This window comes from Polypterus senegalus, chromosome 1 (assembly GCF_016835505.1).
Source record: "Polypterus senegalus isolate Bchr_013 chromosome 1, ASM1683550v1, whole genome shotgun sequence".
Classification (NCBI taxonomy): Eukaryota; Metazoa; Chordata; class Cladistia; order Polypteriformes; family Polypteridae; genus Polypterus; species Polypterus senegalus.
In genome coordinates, this window is record NC_053154.1 from 48,615,203 (window position 1) to 48,631,054 (window position 15,852).

At 38.4% G+C, this 15,852-nt stretch overlaps 1 protein-coding gene across 9 annotated transcripts in view; it reads left to right on the top strand.

The window, feature by feature from the left end:
- The window catches only part of ano1a (anoctamin 1, calcium activated chloride channel a), a 264,303-nt gene that overhangs the window by 160,081 nt on the left and 88,370 nt on the right, over window positions 1–15,852 (top strand). For all 9 annotated transcript variants that reach the window (XM_039748821.1, XM_039748789.1, XM_039748779.1 and 6 more), the window contains one exon: window positions 6,169–6,329. In XM_039748821.1, coding sequence (XP_039604755.1) covers window positions 6,169–6,329 — 161 coding nt within the window. The remainder of the gene's footprint in view (window positions 1–6,168; window positions 6,330–15,852) is intronic.

Here is a 15,852-nt window from a genome sequence, read left to right on the forward strand (position 1 = left end):
TCTGATGGATATTTAAGATTACATTCTGGAAGTTTCCATCCTGCCAATCAGTTGAACTGTTCATGTATAGTTGATGTACTTGTATTTTATGATTTATATTTTGTCAGTTACATATTTATATTTGTTTTTTTTTTCTTTTGTCATTGCTTTGTTTATTAATTTGTCTGCTGTATTATCAATGTGCGTTTATGCATCAGTAGCAACAAATGCCTATTGTGCCTTAACTGACGTTAATCTTCTTGCCTGCGAAGCAAATTCTTATCGACTTTTTTCAATATTTCCTCCCCTATTTTTTCAAAATATGGCCTCTTAGGTAGAGAAAACGTGTAGCTTGTCTTCTCATCCCATGCGGTCTTGCTAAAGCCTGAGAATTTGACAACCTGACATAAAAGAAGTTAAGTTGGTGGCTCAATCACAAGCCTCATGTCTAAGCCAGGGTGCTGTAACGTTTGCGACTGTTCACTCTCAATGCACAGCGCAGTTGCCAACTGGTAAACTGCTGGTGTGTCTGCCAGGTTTTTGGAGGCTGCTGACACTCTGAAGGATTGATATTGACACTGTCACTTCAGAGGGTCACATTCCTGTTTGTTCACTGTTTACTCCTTTGATATCACTTTTTTATTATTATTCTTTATTAATATCTTGGTGACGTGTTAGATTTTTAAGTTGTTACCCAGTTATGGTTCAGCGTTGGCTAAGAGTACACATTTTTAAAATTGATGAATTAGATAGATAGATACTTCATTAATCCCAAATTCACATACTCCAGCAGCAGCATACTGATAAAGAACAATATTAAATTAAAGAGTGATAACAATGAAGGTATAACAGACAGACAATAACTTTGTATAATGTTAATGTTTACTCCCCTGGGTGGAATTGAAGAGTCGCATAGTTAACGCTTATAGGTATGCAACGTCTTTAACCAACATAATAGGCCAAACCATTCTAACTTGATTCCACTCCTTTTGGAAATATTTGTCTTGGGAAGACCAAATAATTATGCCAATATCATATACAAGGCTCTATTTTGTTATTTAAAAGTTAATACTACAGCACCAAGTAAAGCCAGAAGAAATACTAATGAATGTGTAATTGGTTATAGTATTACAATCTAGCATGCAACAAGAGAATGCTTGGCAGTTTGTTAATATGTGCCTGACAGACCTCCCTCGCTGAATACTCTCCCCTGGGGTTATAGGAGTTCATTCGTAATCCATTTCACGTATTTGCTGTTTTTTGACAATATTGTTTGTAAGCGTTCATCTGTTACCATTTTGTGTTCATAAGAATTAATTATGGATACTTTAAACTCAATTCAGTTTTTTTTTTTTTTTGTCCAGTGCTTCCTTACTCAGTGGTACAACAAAACCCCACATATAATAAACCATTCGATTTAACTTTAGGCGTAGTTATTTAAAACTTTGAGCTTTTTAGGGTTCCCCTTTTTTTGGCCCTTTAAGACCAGAAAACCCTAATTTTTGAGGTTATTTTTTGACCATATTTTGCACAGGAAATTACACCCTAATGGTAAAGAGTAAACCAATAAGTGATTTAACCAAAATGATCAGAAGGACTTGACGTTATGCATACCACCTCAACCAACCCCAGCAGTTCACCACCTAAAGATATAACCGGGGTCAATATTACCCCTTTTCACAAAAATTTGAAGAAAATGGGAGTTGGTAATACAGTGGAACCTCGGTTTGCGAGCATAATTCGTTCCGGAAACGTGCTTGTAATCCGAAGCACTTGTATATCAAAGCGAATTTCCCCCATAAGAAATATTGGAATCTCAGATAATTAGTTTCACAACCCACAAATTTTAATATATAAATATGATTAATACAAAATATAAAGTAAAAATACATAAACAAATTAACCTGCACTTTACCTTTGAAAAGAATCGTGGCTGGTGTGAGAGAGACGATAGAGGAGAGGAGAGGAGGAGGAGGAGTGTTTATTATGTAAGACGACTTTTATTCTAACTAATGGAATCCCTGCCATCTGTTGGCTCACTGGAGTCTTTTTCTTTTTTTTGCGACTTTAACAAGGAAATCTCTCCAATGACAGTTGCTTTTGCCTGAAGAGTCACTACACTTGGGCACAAAATCAAAAAAATGCTTTACGCACTGTAAGGTTTCCAAACTCTTTTGGGATTCCCCCCAATGGGACAACATGCGAGTGTCCCGAAGCAACTGCAGGCTCCCAGCGCTGTAGCAGATCGTCGCAAAAGTGAATCAGAAATGATCGCAGTCAAGCTATAAGCGTCTGCTGTTGATGGATGTTGTAAGGAACATTAAAAATGCAAGAGCACAGTATTACTTAGCCACTAACCTGGTCACGACCCTGCCTGATTGCTGTGTCTGTGTATAGGAGAGCGGTAGATCGCGCTACAATAAATAACCGTGCTGTCCCTGTTTCAAGATGAATAAAAACTGGTTTTGCTAAAGTACTGAGACTCGGCCTTGTGTTTTGGGGTGTATGACAGAGACTCAAACGTTACAGCACACACACATGGTCACCATGATATAGTAAACAGTATGTGCTCATACGGATGTTGACTATATGAGTGAGCCACACTGACTGAGAACAAGCATGGGAGACGATTACCGACAATCTCCACGTTACGCTCGGCGGACAAAGTGTATCCGTACTACTTGTATTGCAAGACCTCGCTCGTTCATCAAATTAAAATTTATTACAAATTTTAGCTCGTCTTGCAAAACACTCGCAGACCAAGTTACTCACAATCCAAGGTTTTACTGTATAGGCTTGTGGAGTGTTGTTTTATGCCATTTTACAGGTTGGTGATCACAAATATGTTATTTTTTTTTTGTTATTTGATTATTTATCGGTGAGTTCTAGCCCTGCAAAGGGCCACTCCCAGAAGGTTAAAAATGACAAATTTCAAACATAAGCAACATGGGGTATCATTTTAGACTATTTCAATGTCATTGATTATGAATATGATAATATTTGTGATTCTTTACTAGGGATGTAGTCCTCTGTGGACCTTTGTCAGAGAAAAATGACAAATTTTACAATCAAGAATATTTAGACTTTACACATTTAAAGCGAAGCACAAATTTAAACATTTCAAATACTGGTTGCAACTATTGTTGTTTATTATGTACTTCTACTTCATTGTATTATGAACTTCTCCCGTAACTTGCCAATAGGATTGGCACCCCAGCCACTGTAAAAAACCCGCTGAGGTGTCACCCGCTGCACTCGGGTCCCAGTCCAGGTGGTATGTCATGTGGTGGGTGCGGCAACTCAATATCCGTGCATGTTCCTAATCTCTGACTCTACCTCCATCCATCATCCAACCCGCTATATCCTAACTACAGGGACATGGGGGGTCTGCTGGAGCTAATCTCTGCCAAAACAGGGCGCAAGGCAGGAAACAAACCCCGGGTAGGGCGCCAGCCCACCACAGGGCACGCACGCACGCACACACACACACCAAGCACGCACTAGGGACAATTTAGGATTGCCAATGCACCTAGCCTGCATGTCTTTGGACTGTGGGAGGAAACCCACGCAGACACGGGGAGAACATGCAAACTCCACGCAGGGAGGACCCGGGAAGTGAACCCAGGCCTCCTAACTGCGAGGCAGCAGCGCTACCCACTGAGCAGAGTCTGCCTCATGAAGAAAATCATTACATTTCTTATGAAGACCTTGAATTAGGGCGGCTTACGCTGATTCAGACTTTTTATTTCCTCAGTTCATTGCATCTTACCTCGTCATTATCCATCAGTGCTGAGCTACATTGTTTTTTCCAAGAAAGAGATGGCTTCTCCTTCTACAATACCTTGGAGGTGTTGATTCTTAAATCAATGATACATAAACGGTATCCTACTCTAGGATCAACAATTATTTAGGATTTGTAATCTCACCTTTGTAACATTTTTGTATATAGAACCATCATGTGCTAAATGAAAAGTCTTGTAATGGATAATCAAAAAAATGACTAAATTAATTTTTTTGTGAAAATAAATTTTGATCTAATTAAATACTTATCAATGGCTATTCAATCCAAAGTGTGTAAGAGCATTAAAAATGCATTAACTAAACTGCAACAAAATGAAAAAGAAGAATCTCATAATCTGTGCTCCATTGTTATAATTGCATAGTTAGGAAGTGCATGTTTTGCACTGAACAATTAATTACCATAATTATTTTATTACTAGCAGGGCTGTCTTAGACATTTGCTTCTCCCCAGATTTGAATTTTAGCTCATTCTCTGCCTTTACGTTAAGAGTTTACATTTTTCTCCTCACATTAATAGCAATTTTTCTTTTGGAACTCATGTTTTACTTTCACTTTTCACAGACATACAGTTTAATAATTACATTCATATAGCACTGTTCTAACCTCCTCAAAGTACTTGACATAGGCAGAGTAAGATTAAAGATGCCTGATGTTAGAGTGAGGCTCTGCTCTACAAAGAACTTGCCCATATCCAGTGCTTGCTCCCGTCATGTGTACAGTACGGTATCACTAGGACATGTTGTGATGTGCTCCACTGGAAGCGATCAATGAATGCACTTTGGTATCATGCGGCATTATCTAGATTACTTTTTAAGGAGTACAATTAACATCTCCTTGTGAGGACACACATGGTAAATTGACTCTGCTGCCTTTCTTGTGCTAGGTACAGTAATTATTCTTCCTGTCACTGAAGTCAATAAATTTACACTGTAATTTTCATCTAGTGGAGAACATGGGGAAACGTCTTGTGGTACTGGCTGCAGGTCGTGAATGATGGGAGGTGTGTGTGTGTGTGTGTGCGTGTGTGTGCGTGCATGCTAGAGACTGCCATGGGTTTTATTTATTGTAAGGTGAATTTGATTAGCCTAACAGGAATGACAGACTGACTTTAAAAACTAAAATTATTAAAAGGGAGCTAGCAAGTGTCACTAGTATGGCACAATATTGTAATGGATTTTCCAGGGCTACTTTTGTATGCAAGGTTGTGAATTGCCTCGTCCTTTGCAATGGTGATACAAGTGTTTTACTTTAAATTGTAATGAAAGTAGCATATTCTTAAAGTATCTAGTATTGTGTGAATTCTAGTGAACCCCTTTGGTTACTTTTGGTATACTCATCACATAGTGATTGGGAACAATGACACTGTGGTATGTACAGTATATCAGATGCTTTGTGCAGAAAAGTGGAGGACAAAATGGAAGGATAGAGTTTGTAGATTAAAAGAACTGTTGGATGATCCACTTAAATAGCATCTACAATATTTATACTCTTCAAGTGTTAGTTAAATGAATTTGATAGATTTCTTTGTTCTTTCCTCTTTAAAAGACTAGCCACAGGTTTGTTTTTTTTTTTGCTTATTTACAGTTACATTTTAGCATCAAGAGCCAGTGAGGCACAGCCTCACCAGATGAGATCTCGGTAATTTAATTTATTATTAAAATGTTTATAACAACCCCCAGTTTTGTCATCTTAGCATTTTTTCCAGTTTTCTATCATATGCTCAATGGAATTGCTTAATGGGCAAATGTTACTTGACTGTAAAAAAAATCATGAGTATAAATCATGACCATCAATCACATGGTCTGAACCCTTAATGCCAACGGAGCATTTGCTTCCTGTAGGTCAGCGTTTCCAGTCTTGTACTTTTTTTTTTGAAACGCATGTAGCACTTTAACTTCCATTTTTGAATGTTTGCCTAGTTATAAATGCTTTTATTTATTTATATTTTTTTTCCTCTTTAGTATTTTGGAGTCATCTGCAAATTCCAAAAATTCACTGTGTATATCAGAATCATTTGCGTTAATTTAAATTATAAATAACAGTCAAAGCACTCCTCTCAGAGAGGCTCCACTGATGAGCTCAGACTCTTGGTATTCTTCGTCATTGGTTTGTTACCCTGCTTGAAATCCAGTTTGATTTTCAGTTTGTTCATCTTACTTCTCTTCCTAAGGAATTCGCACGTCATGAAATAAAATTCTGGAATAGTTCACCATATACCATCTCTGATATAACACCTTTCTATACATAAATACAGTGAGTGGATGTTGGAAGTGTATTACTGTTCCTACCTGTTATGGAGCCTGTACCTCTACTCCACTTAACTGGGAAAATCTCTTTGGTAAATGTAAATGATGATCTCTTTTTTGTGTCTTCTTTTACCCTGTACAGCATGGAGATGTGTGATGAAAGAAACAACATCACAATGTGTCCTCTGTGTGACAGAACCTGCAGCTACTGGAAACTTAGCACGGCTTGTGCGACAGCTCGTGCTAGCCACCTCTTTGACAACCCAGCAACGGTTTTCTTTTCCATCTTCATGGCATTGTGGGGTAAGCCAGCTTTCATGCAAAGCATATATTAGCTGCAGAGGGTCCAGAAATATCCTGTGTTGATAATGCAGAATTAGCAGAATTTGACATTGGTATTTATGTAACTGACGGGGTTGTGTGTGCTGGAAAGCTTTACGGTACACCATAAATGTGGCTTTATTTATCTCAGACTTTTAGTTTTGTGGTGTTTATTAAAATGATATACTGCTTATGTCATAAAACCTTTAGGATTTTTGTGTCGATAATATGCTTATAAGCTTGATCATACTGGTAGCGAAAGTTAAATATTAATGTTCATGCTTTAGACATATGCAATGGAAAGGGTTTTGTCACATTTAGAAGTGCATGAATATTTTATCAAATACTAAATATCCATGTAGATAGATGAGTGACCCGACATTTGCGCGATAGACATATGAGCGCCGACAAAATAGCAGCCATTAAAACGCGGCGTCAAAATCGCGCCAACAAAATCGCGAAAGTTTCATTAAATATGAATTACTAGTTTAAAGCATATGTAATCATGTTTATTTTAGAAGTCAATATTATGAGACGCAGCATACCATCAGCATGGCATGCAGATAGTCCTTAAGATCACGGCCTGCATATGTAGGAAGAATTGCAGCAAGACGTCTTGATATTTGAGCGTATTTAGACTTGCTGGCTGCCTGACTGCTGGTAATTCCGCTTTGTATACGACTCGTTCTGCCAACCCTCGACTGAGTTATTTGTTCGCGGCATGCCATCAGCAGTTATAACAGTTATAACCTAGCACATAATGTGTACATAATGCGCACGTACACGTCCCACTCTCTTGGCCTCTCTCACGATTTTGTCGTGGCGATTTTGTAGGTGCGCATTTGTCGAAAACCAGTTAGCGAGTTTGTCGGTGCTCATTTGTCCGTCGTGGTTTTGTCGGCGCTCGTATGTCTATCGCGCTTTTGTCGGTGAACCAGATAGATGTGTGACAAAGTTAGTATATTATCTGACAGTTTTATTTTATAGCCTTAAAGCAGACAGTGCTGTTGGGAATAGATTACTTTCATCTGTTCTATAGAATCTGCATTAATTGTCTGGAAGATGAGACTGTGTTTGAAGAATACAAGATTATCTATATAAACGTAGTACTAGAGTGTTGTACTGAGTTAGCCATTATGGACGCAATGAGAACTCAAGTAAAATGACACTTTTTATTGGCTAACTCAACAGATTACAATATTCAAGCTTTTGAGGCAGCCAAGGCCCCTTCTTCAGGACAATGTGTCATTTTGCTTGGTTTCCCATTATACGTATAAACATGGGTATAAAAATAAAACGAACAAAACCTGCAGCTCTCTGCTTTTATTATAAAAATATTATAATCTCAGAAATGGTTTAGGTTAGTGTTGGGTTAATATGGAATTTTATTGAATATCACTGAAATATGTGATCTTCTAGAGCAGGGGTGTCGAGCTCCAGGCCCGGAGTGCCGCAGTGGCTGCTGGTTTTCATTCTAACCCTTTTCCTAATCAGTGATCAGTTTTCACTGCTAATTAACTCCTTTTCCCTTCATTTTAATAGCCCTGTTTTTAAGGATTCAATGTTCTGAATTGATTCCTTTCTTCAGTAAATGATAGCCAAACAGAAATGAGACATGAAACAAGGCAACGGTTGAGCAGCTAAGCTGGGATTTCAAACTCCAACCAATTTTCACTCCATCTAGTCTCTTAATGAGAAGCCAATTTTCGGTATTAATTAAACCCGTTATTAAATTCCACAGCTCGTTGCTGCTCTTATTTTGCCACAGCAGGCATTTCCAAAACTATTGAAGTTTTGGTGACCTGAGAGATCAACCTTAATGAGACCTTCACCTTTCTTTATTATCAGATATTGTGAGATGGGCACAGGTGAGCTGATCACGTGTTGGCTTGTTTTGTGTCTTATTTTTATTTGGCCGCTAATTAAGGAAAAAGAGACAACTAAGAGGCCTGAGTCAAATTAATTCAAATTATGGCAAAAAGAAGTTCATTAGCAGCTAAAATGGGTCACTAATGAAGAAGATAGTTAGAATGAAAACCTGCAGCTACTGCGGCCCTCCAGGACTGGAGATCGACACCCATGTTCTAGAGGTTAAGTGGTGCAACATCCCAAAACACCTGAAGGCATCCGTCCTTTCATCTATCAGCCTATTTATTTTCCTAACTTAGTGTACTGCTCTGCTTTACAGACTACCCTAGCACAACTGTTTCATATTAGAGAAACAAAACCTAAATAATATACCAGTCCTGCATGCAGTAACATTTTGACATTTTCAAGTTAAGCTAGTATGTGCTTGTGGAAAACTCCTGTGCACACAACAGACATATGTAAACTCCATATGGACCCTGACCTGGCCACTAACTGAACCCTTCTACCTGGAGCAATAACCAGTGCGCTTTATTGATTCCTAAAATGTATGTCACTTGACACCAGTCAACTAGACACGGTTGCTGGTACAATTACAGTATTCCAAAATACGGTATATGTTTTGTGTAAATTAGAACATAATGGAAACACTTACTGTATTAACCGTGACCAGGACTTTTTTATATTCTGTATAATTTTTATATTGGATAAATATTTGAGAAAATATGGTAGATTCATTAAAATATTTCAAATTTGAGTTCAGTAAATGAATCTGTGTTCAAATGTAATTGATCCGTTTGTTTTTTTTTAATTCATTTTAATATAAATAGACTTGTGACATCTCAGTCAGTGCACATTTTACAACACGTTCATTTATAATCTATCAAGCATTTTTTTCCAGTAGCAGAAATTGTACTGTGTACTCTGTCAATGGCTCCCAGCAGTAGACAAAATGAAGTGCGGTTCTGTTACCCAAGTGAGCATTCAGGTGTAATGAATACAGCCTTTTTGTCTTAATAATACAGCCTAGATCAGATTACTATTATGAGTTTGTAAAATTTCCTCTAATGCTAAACCGGTGTCTGTTTTCGTTGTGATGACAGTACGTCTGCTTGCATGCTGTCAGACAAAGCAGCCTTGTAATATAAACCAAGAGTTAAATGAAAGCAACACTTAAGAGGGATGAGATCAGCCACAAAGCGAAATGACATGTAATGCGTTTATTTACTTTGCAACAAGAACTTGGTTGTGGTCCTAAAAGACCCTGAGTTTTGCTTAACAGTGGTACAACTTTTTATTGTCCTCTTTCTAAAATTAAGAATACAGTTGTGGTAAATGTTTATTTATATTGTGTCCACTATGGCGTGTAACAACACCCCAAACCCCAGTCACAACTGCCATGACACAAATCCCGGGTTCAAATACAGGGTTTTATTATCACAAGTACCTTAGAAAGACTTTAAAAGGGATTTCAATGACAAGTACTCTACTGCCCTCTCTGTTCCCTCTCCTTCCACTCCTCCCGGTGAGATTTGTCCTTCTTCCACCCGACTCCAACTTGCCTGGATGAGGTCAAGTGGCTTCTTTCATTCCAGACCTGGGAGTACCTCCAGTGCAATGTGCTAGAAGCACTTCAGGGTCAAACAGAAGTCCTCAAAAGTAACACTAATGAACCCCAGCAGCTCTCACAGAACCCAACAGGGCTGCCTCTTCTGACAACAGGTTCCAGCATGTGGAACGTGGAAATCCTAACCTAGGGGTGCTGCCATCTAGCTTATCGGGGGAGACTATAGCCATGTACCATTGTCTCCCCTTGTCCTTCCATTGTGCTGACCACCTGGCTTGGTAAATGTCCCTACTCAATGCCAACACACTTTTCATATTGATGACATCTCCTCACAAGCTTCTGGAGAGAACGTGAAATGTTCTGTTCAGGTAATAATAGACCAGTGCCCATCCTGTACAGGGGTGTCCGCCCATGGGCATTGTCCATTGCAATATAGAGTCATTGATGTTATTAATTCATTATAAGCTTGAATAGTACCATGAGTACTCTGTGTGTGTGTGTGTGTATGTATATATTTATATATGTATGTATGTTCATATAGTATAATTATATTTTATAAAATTCCACCTAACTGCCTTTTGGGATGCTAAAAAGTTCTCTCCAAGTGTCGTACACTCATTTCTGAACACATGAAGAAGATCGAGGGAATTGTATTTAACTTCTAAAAGTGAATAGACAGATGTTTTAGTTTGTAAAATTAAAAAGATTTTAGAATTCTAGCGTGATTTTACTCTTTAGCAACTCCACCCAGTACTGCCTTACTGAGAAATATGCAAGTATTTTGTTTTAGTTGATAAAATGTGTATTGTTCAATGAGTGTTTTCCCTCACTTACTAAATAATACATTTACTGTATCTGGAGTGATTTATGATAGATGGGTATCAGCAAGAGCGAAAGGGAAGGTCTAGAAGATAGTAGTGAGACCAGCTATGTTATATGGGTTGGACACGGTGGGACTGACAGGAAACATAGGTGGCAAAGTTAAAGATGCTAAGATTTGCATTGGGTGTGACGAGGATGGATAAGATTAGAAATGAGTACATTAGAGGGTCAGCTCAAGTTGAATGGTTGGGAGACAAAGTCAGAGAGGGGAGATTGCGTTGGTTTGGACATGTGCAGAGGAGAGATGCTGAGTATATTGGAAGAAGGATGCTAAGGATAGAGCTGCCAGTGAAGAGGAAAAGAGGAAGGCCTAAGAGAAGGTTTATGGATGTGATGACAGAGGACATGCTGGTGATGGGTGTAACAGAACAAGATACAGAGGACAGAAAGATATGGAAGGAGATGATCCGCTGTGGTGACCCCTAACAGGAGCAGTTGAAAGAAGAAGACTAAATAATATATTTATATAGCAAACGTTATACTTTGCATGCAACTCAGTTCTTTAATGCTCAAAAATATACATTTTACAGTTTGTTTGTGCATATATATGATCACACTTTAGTTATCCATTGTAAAACTTACATTTATATTTTATATTATAAACAAATCAGCCAGGTAGACTAAAGTGACTACTTTCATTTTTATTCCCTGAGCTCTTATTATTAACAATAATTATCTGTATACAGTATATAAAATTCTTTTCACGTTTGAAACGGAAATTACGTATGACCATGAGAAACAGAAATTACATATGACCACAGAACATATTATAATACAGGAACTAATCACTTCGTTTGTGGACGCCATTTTTATATCGTCTTTACGAATTGTTATTATTTGTGTGAGAGTTATTTTACTGATATTGAAAAGAAGTAAACACAAACACGCCGATCTATTCCATAGAAGTGCTCCCCACGTCACCCTCTCCCAGCCCTCCTCTCTGGACTCCAGTGCTGAGCCGTCCGCGCTTTGTCCACGTGACTGTCGTGGAAACTGCCAAATTATAACTTTTTTTTAATTGGCAGTACTTGATAGTAGAAGAGATGAGGAAAACAGCTTTGCATCTTTCTACTTTTTAACTGCGCCAAGCTGTAAACAATGCGAAGATGACACTGCCTTCATCAGCGAGTGGTCATGAGAACAAAGTGGACGCACAGAGTCCACTGATGAGTCCGCTGCAGAATGTCAGGCTGCTCCGCCGGGTCGAGAGCTTCGCAGTTTCAGGCGGCGTCCTCTCTTCTCGCACTGTTTGTGACACTTCGAGTGCCCCGTCGTCTCCTGGGAGAGTGAAAATCTTTCAAATGAGTGTGATCGGCGCCATTGAAGCAAAACTCTCTTTGTAAATTGCGCTTCACGACTACTTACCGTCCCTTAAGGTGACTTCAGGTCACTAAAACCCCGCAACATTCAAGGTTGCTTTTGTGATGAATTCTTTTAAGAAGATGGAGGGTTTACATCTAAGAAGATATACCAACCTCTTCATGCTAAGTTTTGGACTTGGGAATTGTTTGGACCTTCTGCCCGTTAAGCATGGAACGGTAGCGTCCACATTTCTCAGAATAATTTTTCACTTAAATCACAGGCACGTAGTGCAAGGTTGTCAGGCAGAAATTTGCAGGATCGCATAGAAAATGTAATTTCTATACCACAGCAGTCGTGTAGCGCCTTTCACAAGGGATCTGCTACTGAGAGATGATCCAAATACATTTAAGCTGCTGTTAGTGCTACTTACATGTTGTGTTATTATAGCGCCTTTAAAATGTACTTTACCCGAAAGCACTCCAGTACTGCTCAATGTATCTTTACTTCTTACATGTTAATGTTTTACTGTTTAATAATTTATATACTACATTTTATTTTTTTCCCTTGCACTCAGTGAGAGAAGCCACTGGGTAATTAGCTAGTAAACAATAAAAAAAGACTTTTGAAATATGTTAATGCAATTTTATATTATTAAATATAATGTTAAAAAAGATTTTTAATTGTTTTACAGCATGCAGATTTTCAATACTATAGCTACTTGCGGTACAATGGAGACCTCAACTAAATATTTCTGCATACATTCTGTCTGTGTCCATGTACACAATACATACATGGAGGATACTGAATGCTTATGAAATAATAATAAACCTAAACATAAAGTAAATAAAGAGTACAGAATAATCTTAAATTACTTAAACAATTACCTATTTGTTCAACAAGTGATGTGACAGATCTTCATTTATTATTATTCCAATGGCTATGGACAGCTAGCAACAGAGGAGAAGAAAACAAAAAATCAAGGAAAACTGAATCCTGGAGAAAATAAACCCCAGGGCTTACAGTCTTCAGTATTTCAAAAATATTGAGCTTTGTTGACCTTGGCCAGATGGCCACGCATCCCCTCGTGGGCATTCTACATTACATTTGAATGATCCTATATATTTATTACTAAAGAGCTCTTTAACATTATAACTAAGTAAAAAATCATTGGTGAAAAAGTGAAATGCATTCTCCACTGACTAGTGATGAAACACTTATGCCACTCATCATTCTGCAAATATTAGATACTAATGCAAAGATGAGGTTACATGTTTTAATTATAAAGATTTTGGTTTAAAAAGGCAGCATAAAGTAAATATTAGTAAAAGCTTAACAACCCTTGGAAAATACATAATGTTCGAAAATGTCTAGATGGTCATTTTCAAATAATCCACCTTTAGTTTGGCTTATTGCTACATTTATTGTCAGACTACATATCCCAGAGGAGCTCCCAGCTGTCAAGTTGGCAATCCCATAACCAACTTTTGTTTCTTAAGGTTAAAGAGGAAACTGCTTTCACTGTGGCTATCTGGCATGTAGCAGAGGCTCCTTTTGGCTATTAAAACATCTCCCAGAAACTCGAGTTGCAAGTTTGCCTGCAGGTCATTCGATTCAAATTGCCAACCTGGACACGGGCACTTTGTATTATTTAATTAATAATATGTAATCCAATATTTAAAGGTGCTGGCCAATCTAGACGCAGCCCCCAAGTGTGGTATTGCTATTGCTGCTGCTACCTTGATTTAAAGACAGACTACTGACAGGTACTATACATTGGCGGGGGCGTCTCATCTGACTGAATTTACCCTTATGAATTCAGTTTGGATCATTTACAGTTTGTGAAATCCAGTGGATTGGAAGCCCTTCTTGATTTTCAATGTACAAGCACAAACATGTATGTCCACCGGTGCATTAAGTTTGGCTTGCTTGAAATCCAATGTCCATTTCTACCTTAAAATAAAATAAAAGTTTGAAATTCCAACATGTGATGGGTAATTTTCGATAACAAAAAGAATAATGTTTATTATAGAACCGCAGTCAAGTTTAATTTGTTATTTTAATTCTTGTATTGTTTCACCATCTTAAGCCATTTACTGTGGTATGCAGGCAGGTTTGCCCAATAGCTCTAGTGCCCCCAGTTTAGATCCTGATCTGCCTAGTGTTGGCATGGAGTTTGCACATTCCCCCACCATGTATGCACACAGGTTTGCTCGAGGGTACCGTACTGTGTTTTTATTCTTCATCCCAGAGGAATTGCATTTTGGATTAATTGGTTTGGAGTAATAGCTTGGTGATTGTCTAACATGAAACTGTTCCAGTGCCATATAAGTTCAGTTGGCTTGACTTTAAATTGGCTGTGCCCGTCATTTGATTGGTGTTTCTGCCTTGCATCTTGGCTCTAGCCTCAGTGTGATCTGTATTGGAACAAGCACATCAGCAAATAAAAAAAAAATAAAAAAATCAATGAAAAGTTGATATTAAATAGCTTTTATTTTTATATACAAAAATGGTGTTTTGTGGAACCGAGTGTTACTGAAATATTTGAGCTGGTATATTATTTTTGGAAAACACGAGGCATGGTAGCTCAGAGGTTATTGACGCTGCCTTACAGATTCCACTGCATGGATTCAAATTCCAGTTCATTTTTGTGGACATTGCATATTCACACAATGTCTACATGGGTTCCCTCCTTATAGCAAGTGCTGCTGGGAGAGGCTCCAGCATGCTGAAGAATGAATGTATATATTAATTGTGATAAGAAGAATGGCTGTATGCAGAGAATGTAAAATTGTGAAAAGAGAGGGAGGTTAGGAGCACACGCTGATACAACGCATTGCAGCACCCAACACACGACAAACCAACTCAGGATCCCGCATTAAGACCCGAGTGCAGCCATGCAACAAGTGACACCTCAGCACCACCTCGGCACCACACTATTTCAGATGAAGTGGAACAGGGTGAGTGAGATTTATTTATGGTGGCTGGAGTGCCAGTTCTGCCACAAACCCCCAAGTTCTTCCCTGCAGGTTGGAGGGCCTACATGCAGATTAACGTCATATCCAGGACGGAAGACAGAGGAAAGAATTCTAGCATTAGCAAATCATAGGATGTCTTGAAGATGCCAGCTAGGTAGCATTAAAATGCCAGTTGTGTACCTACCAAAACAGACACACTTTCCTGTCATTAAAGCAAATTTCCAAAGCTCTGCAAAATGAATGTTAAAACTAGTAGCTCTATAAAGAAAAGTAAGATTCGTTGGTTTGTCCACGGGGGATTTATCCTGCATGTGTTGTGGTTCAGAGAGATCCTGATACTCCTCATCTCTTATGAACATTGTTTTAAGGCATCAGCACATTACAGAGAAACACTTTCTCAGTAAGAACAAAATCTTTTAATTAGCAGAAGACGTGTTAATAGTGAGAATGCCAGCACCATCCCTCACCATCTTGAAGGTCTGTAACCCAGAGGTGTAAAATGCCTCTCTTCGGATTTGCCTGCGGCATAAAGGACATAAACAGCTGCAGCAGATTTTTTTAAACACTTGTCTTGTACACAGAAAGCTTAACCAGTCGGAATTCCTGTTTTGTTCTGCTAGTCTGCTGTTTCTTAGTTTAGCATTTACTGTATTGTGTTGAATTTCTGAAAGAGTCCATATTGGTTTATTGCCAGTATTAGAGCATTTTACCATTTTTATTAACATCCAGTAACAGTGCACTGCACAATAAAATGCAGTGAATACACTTGACTTCCTAGTTTTCAGACTCTTTCTCTGTATGTTTACCATTCGTTTGCTCAGAAGTTGATGCGCTTGCTGCTTCCTGAGCAGCTCTTCTCTTCTCCACCCTAGCGGCCCTCTTCATCTCTTCTTTCGTCGGTATATTTTCGCGT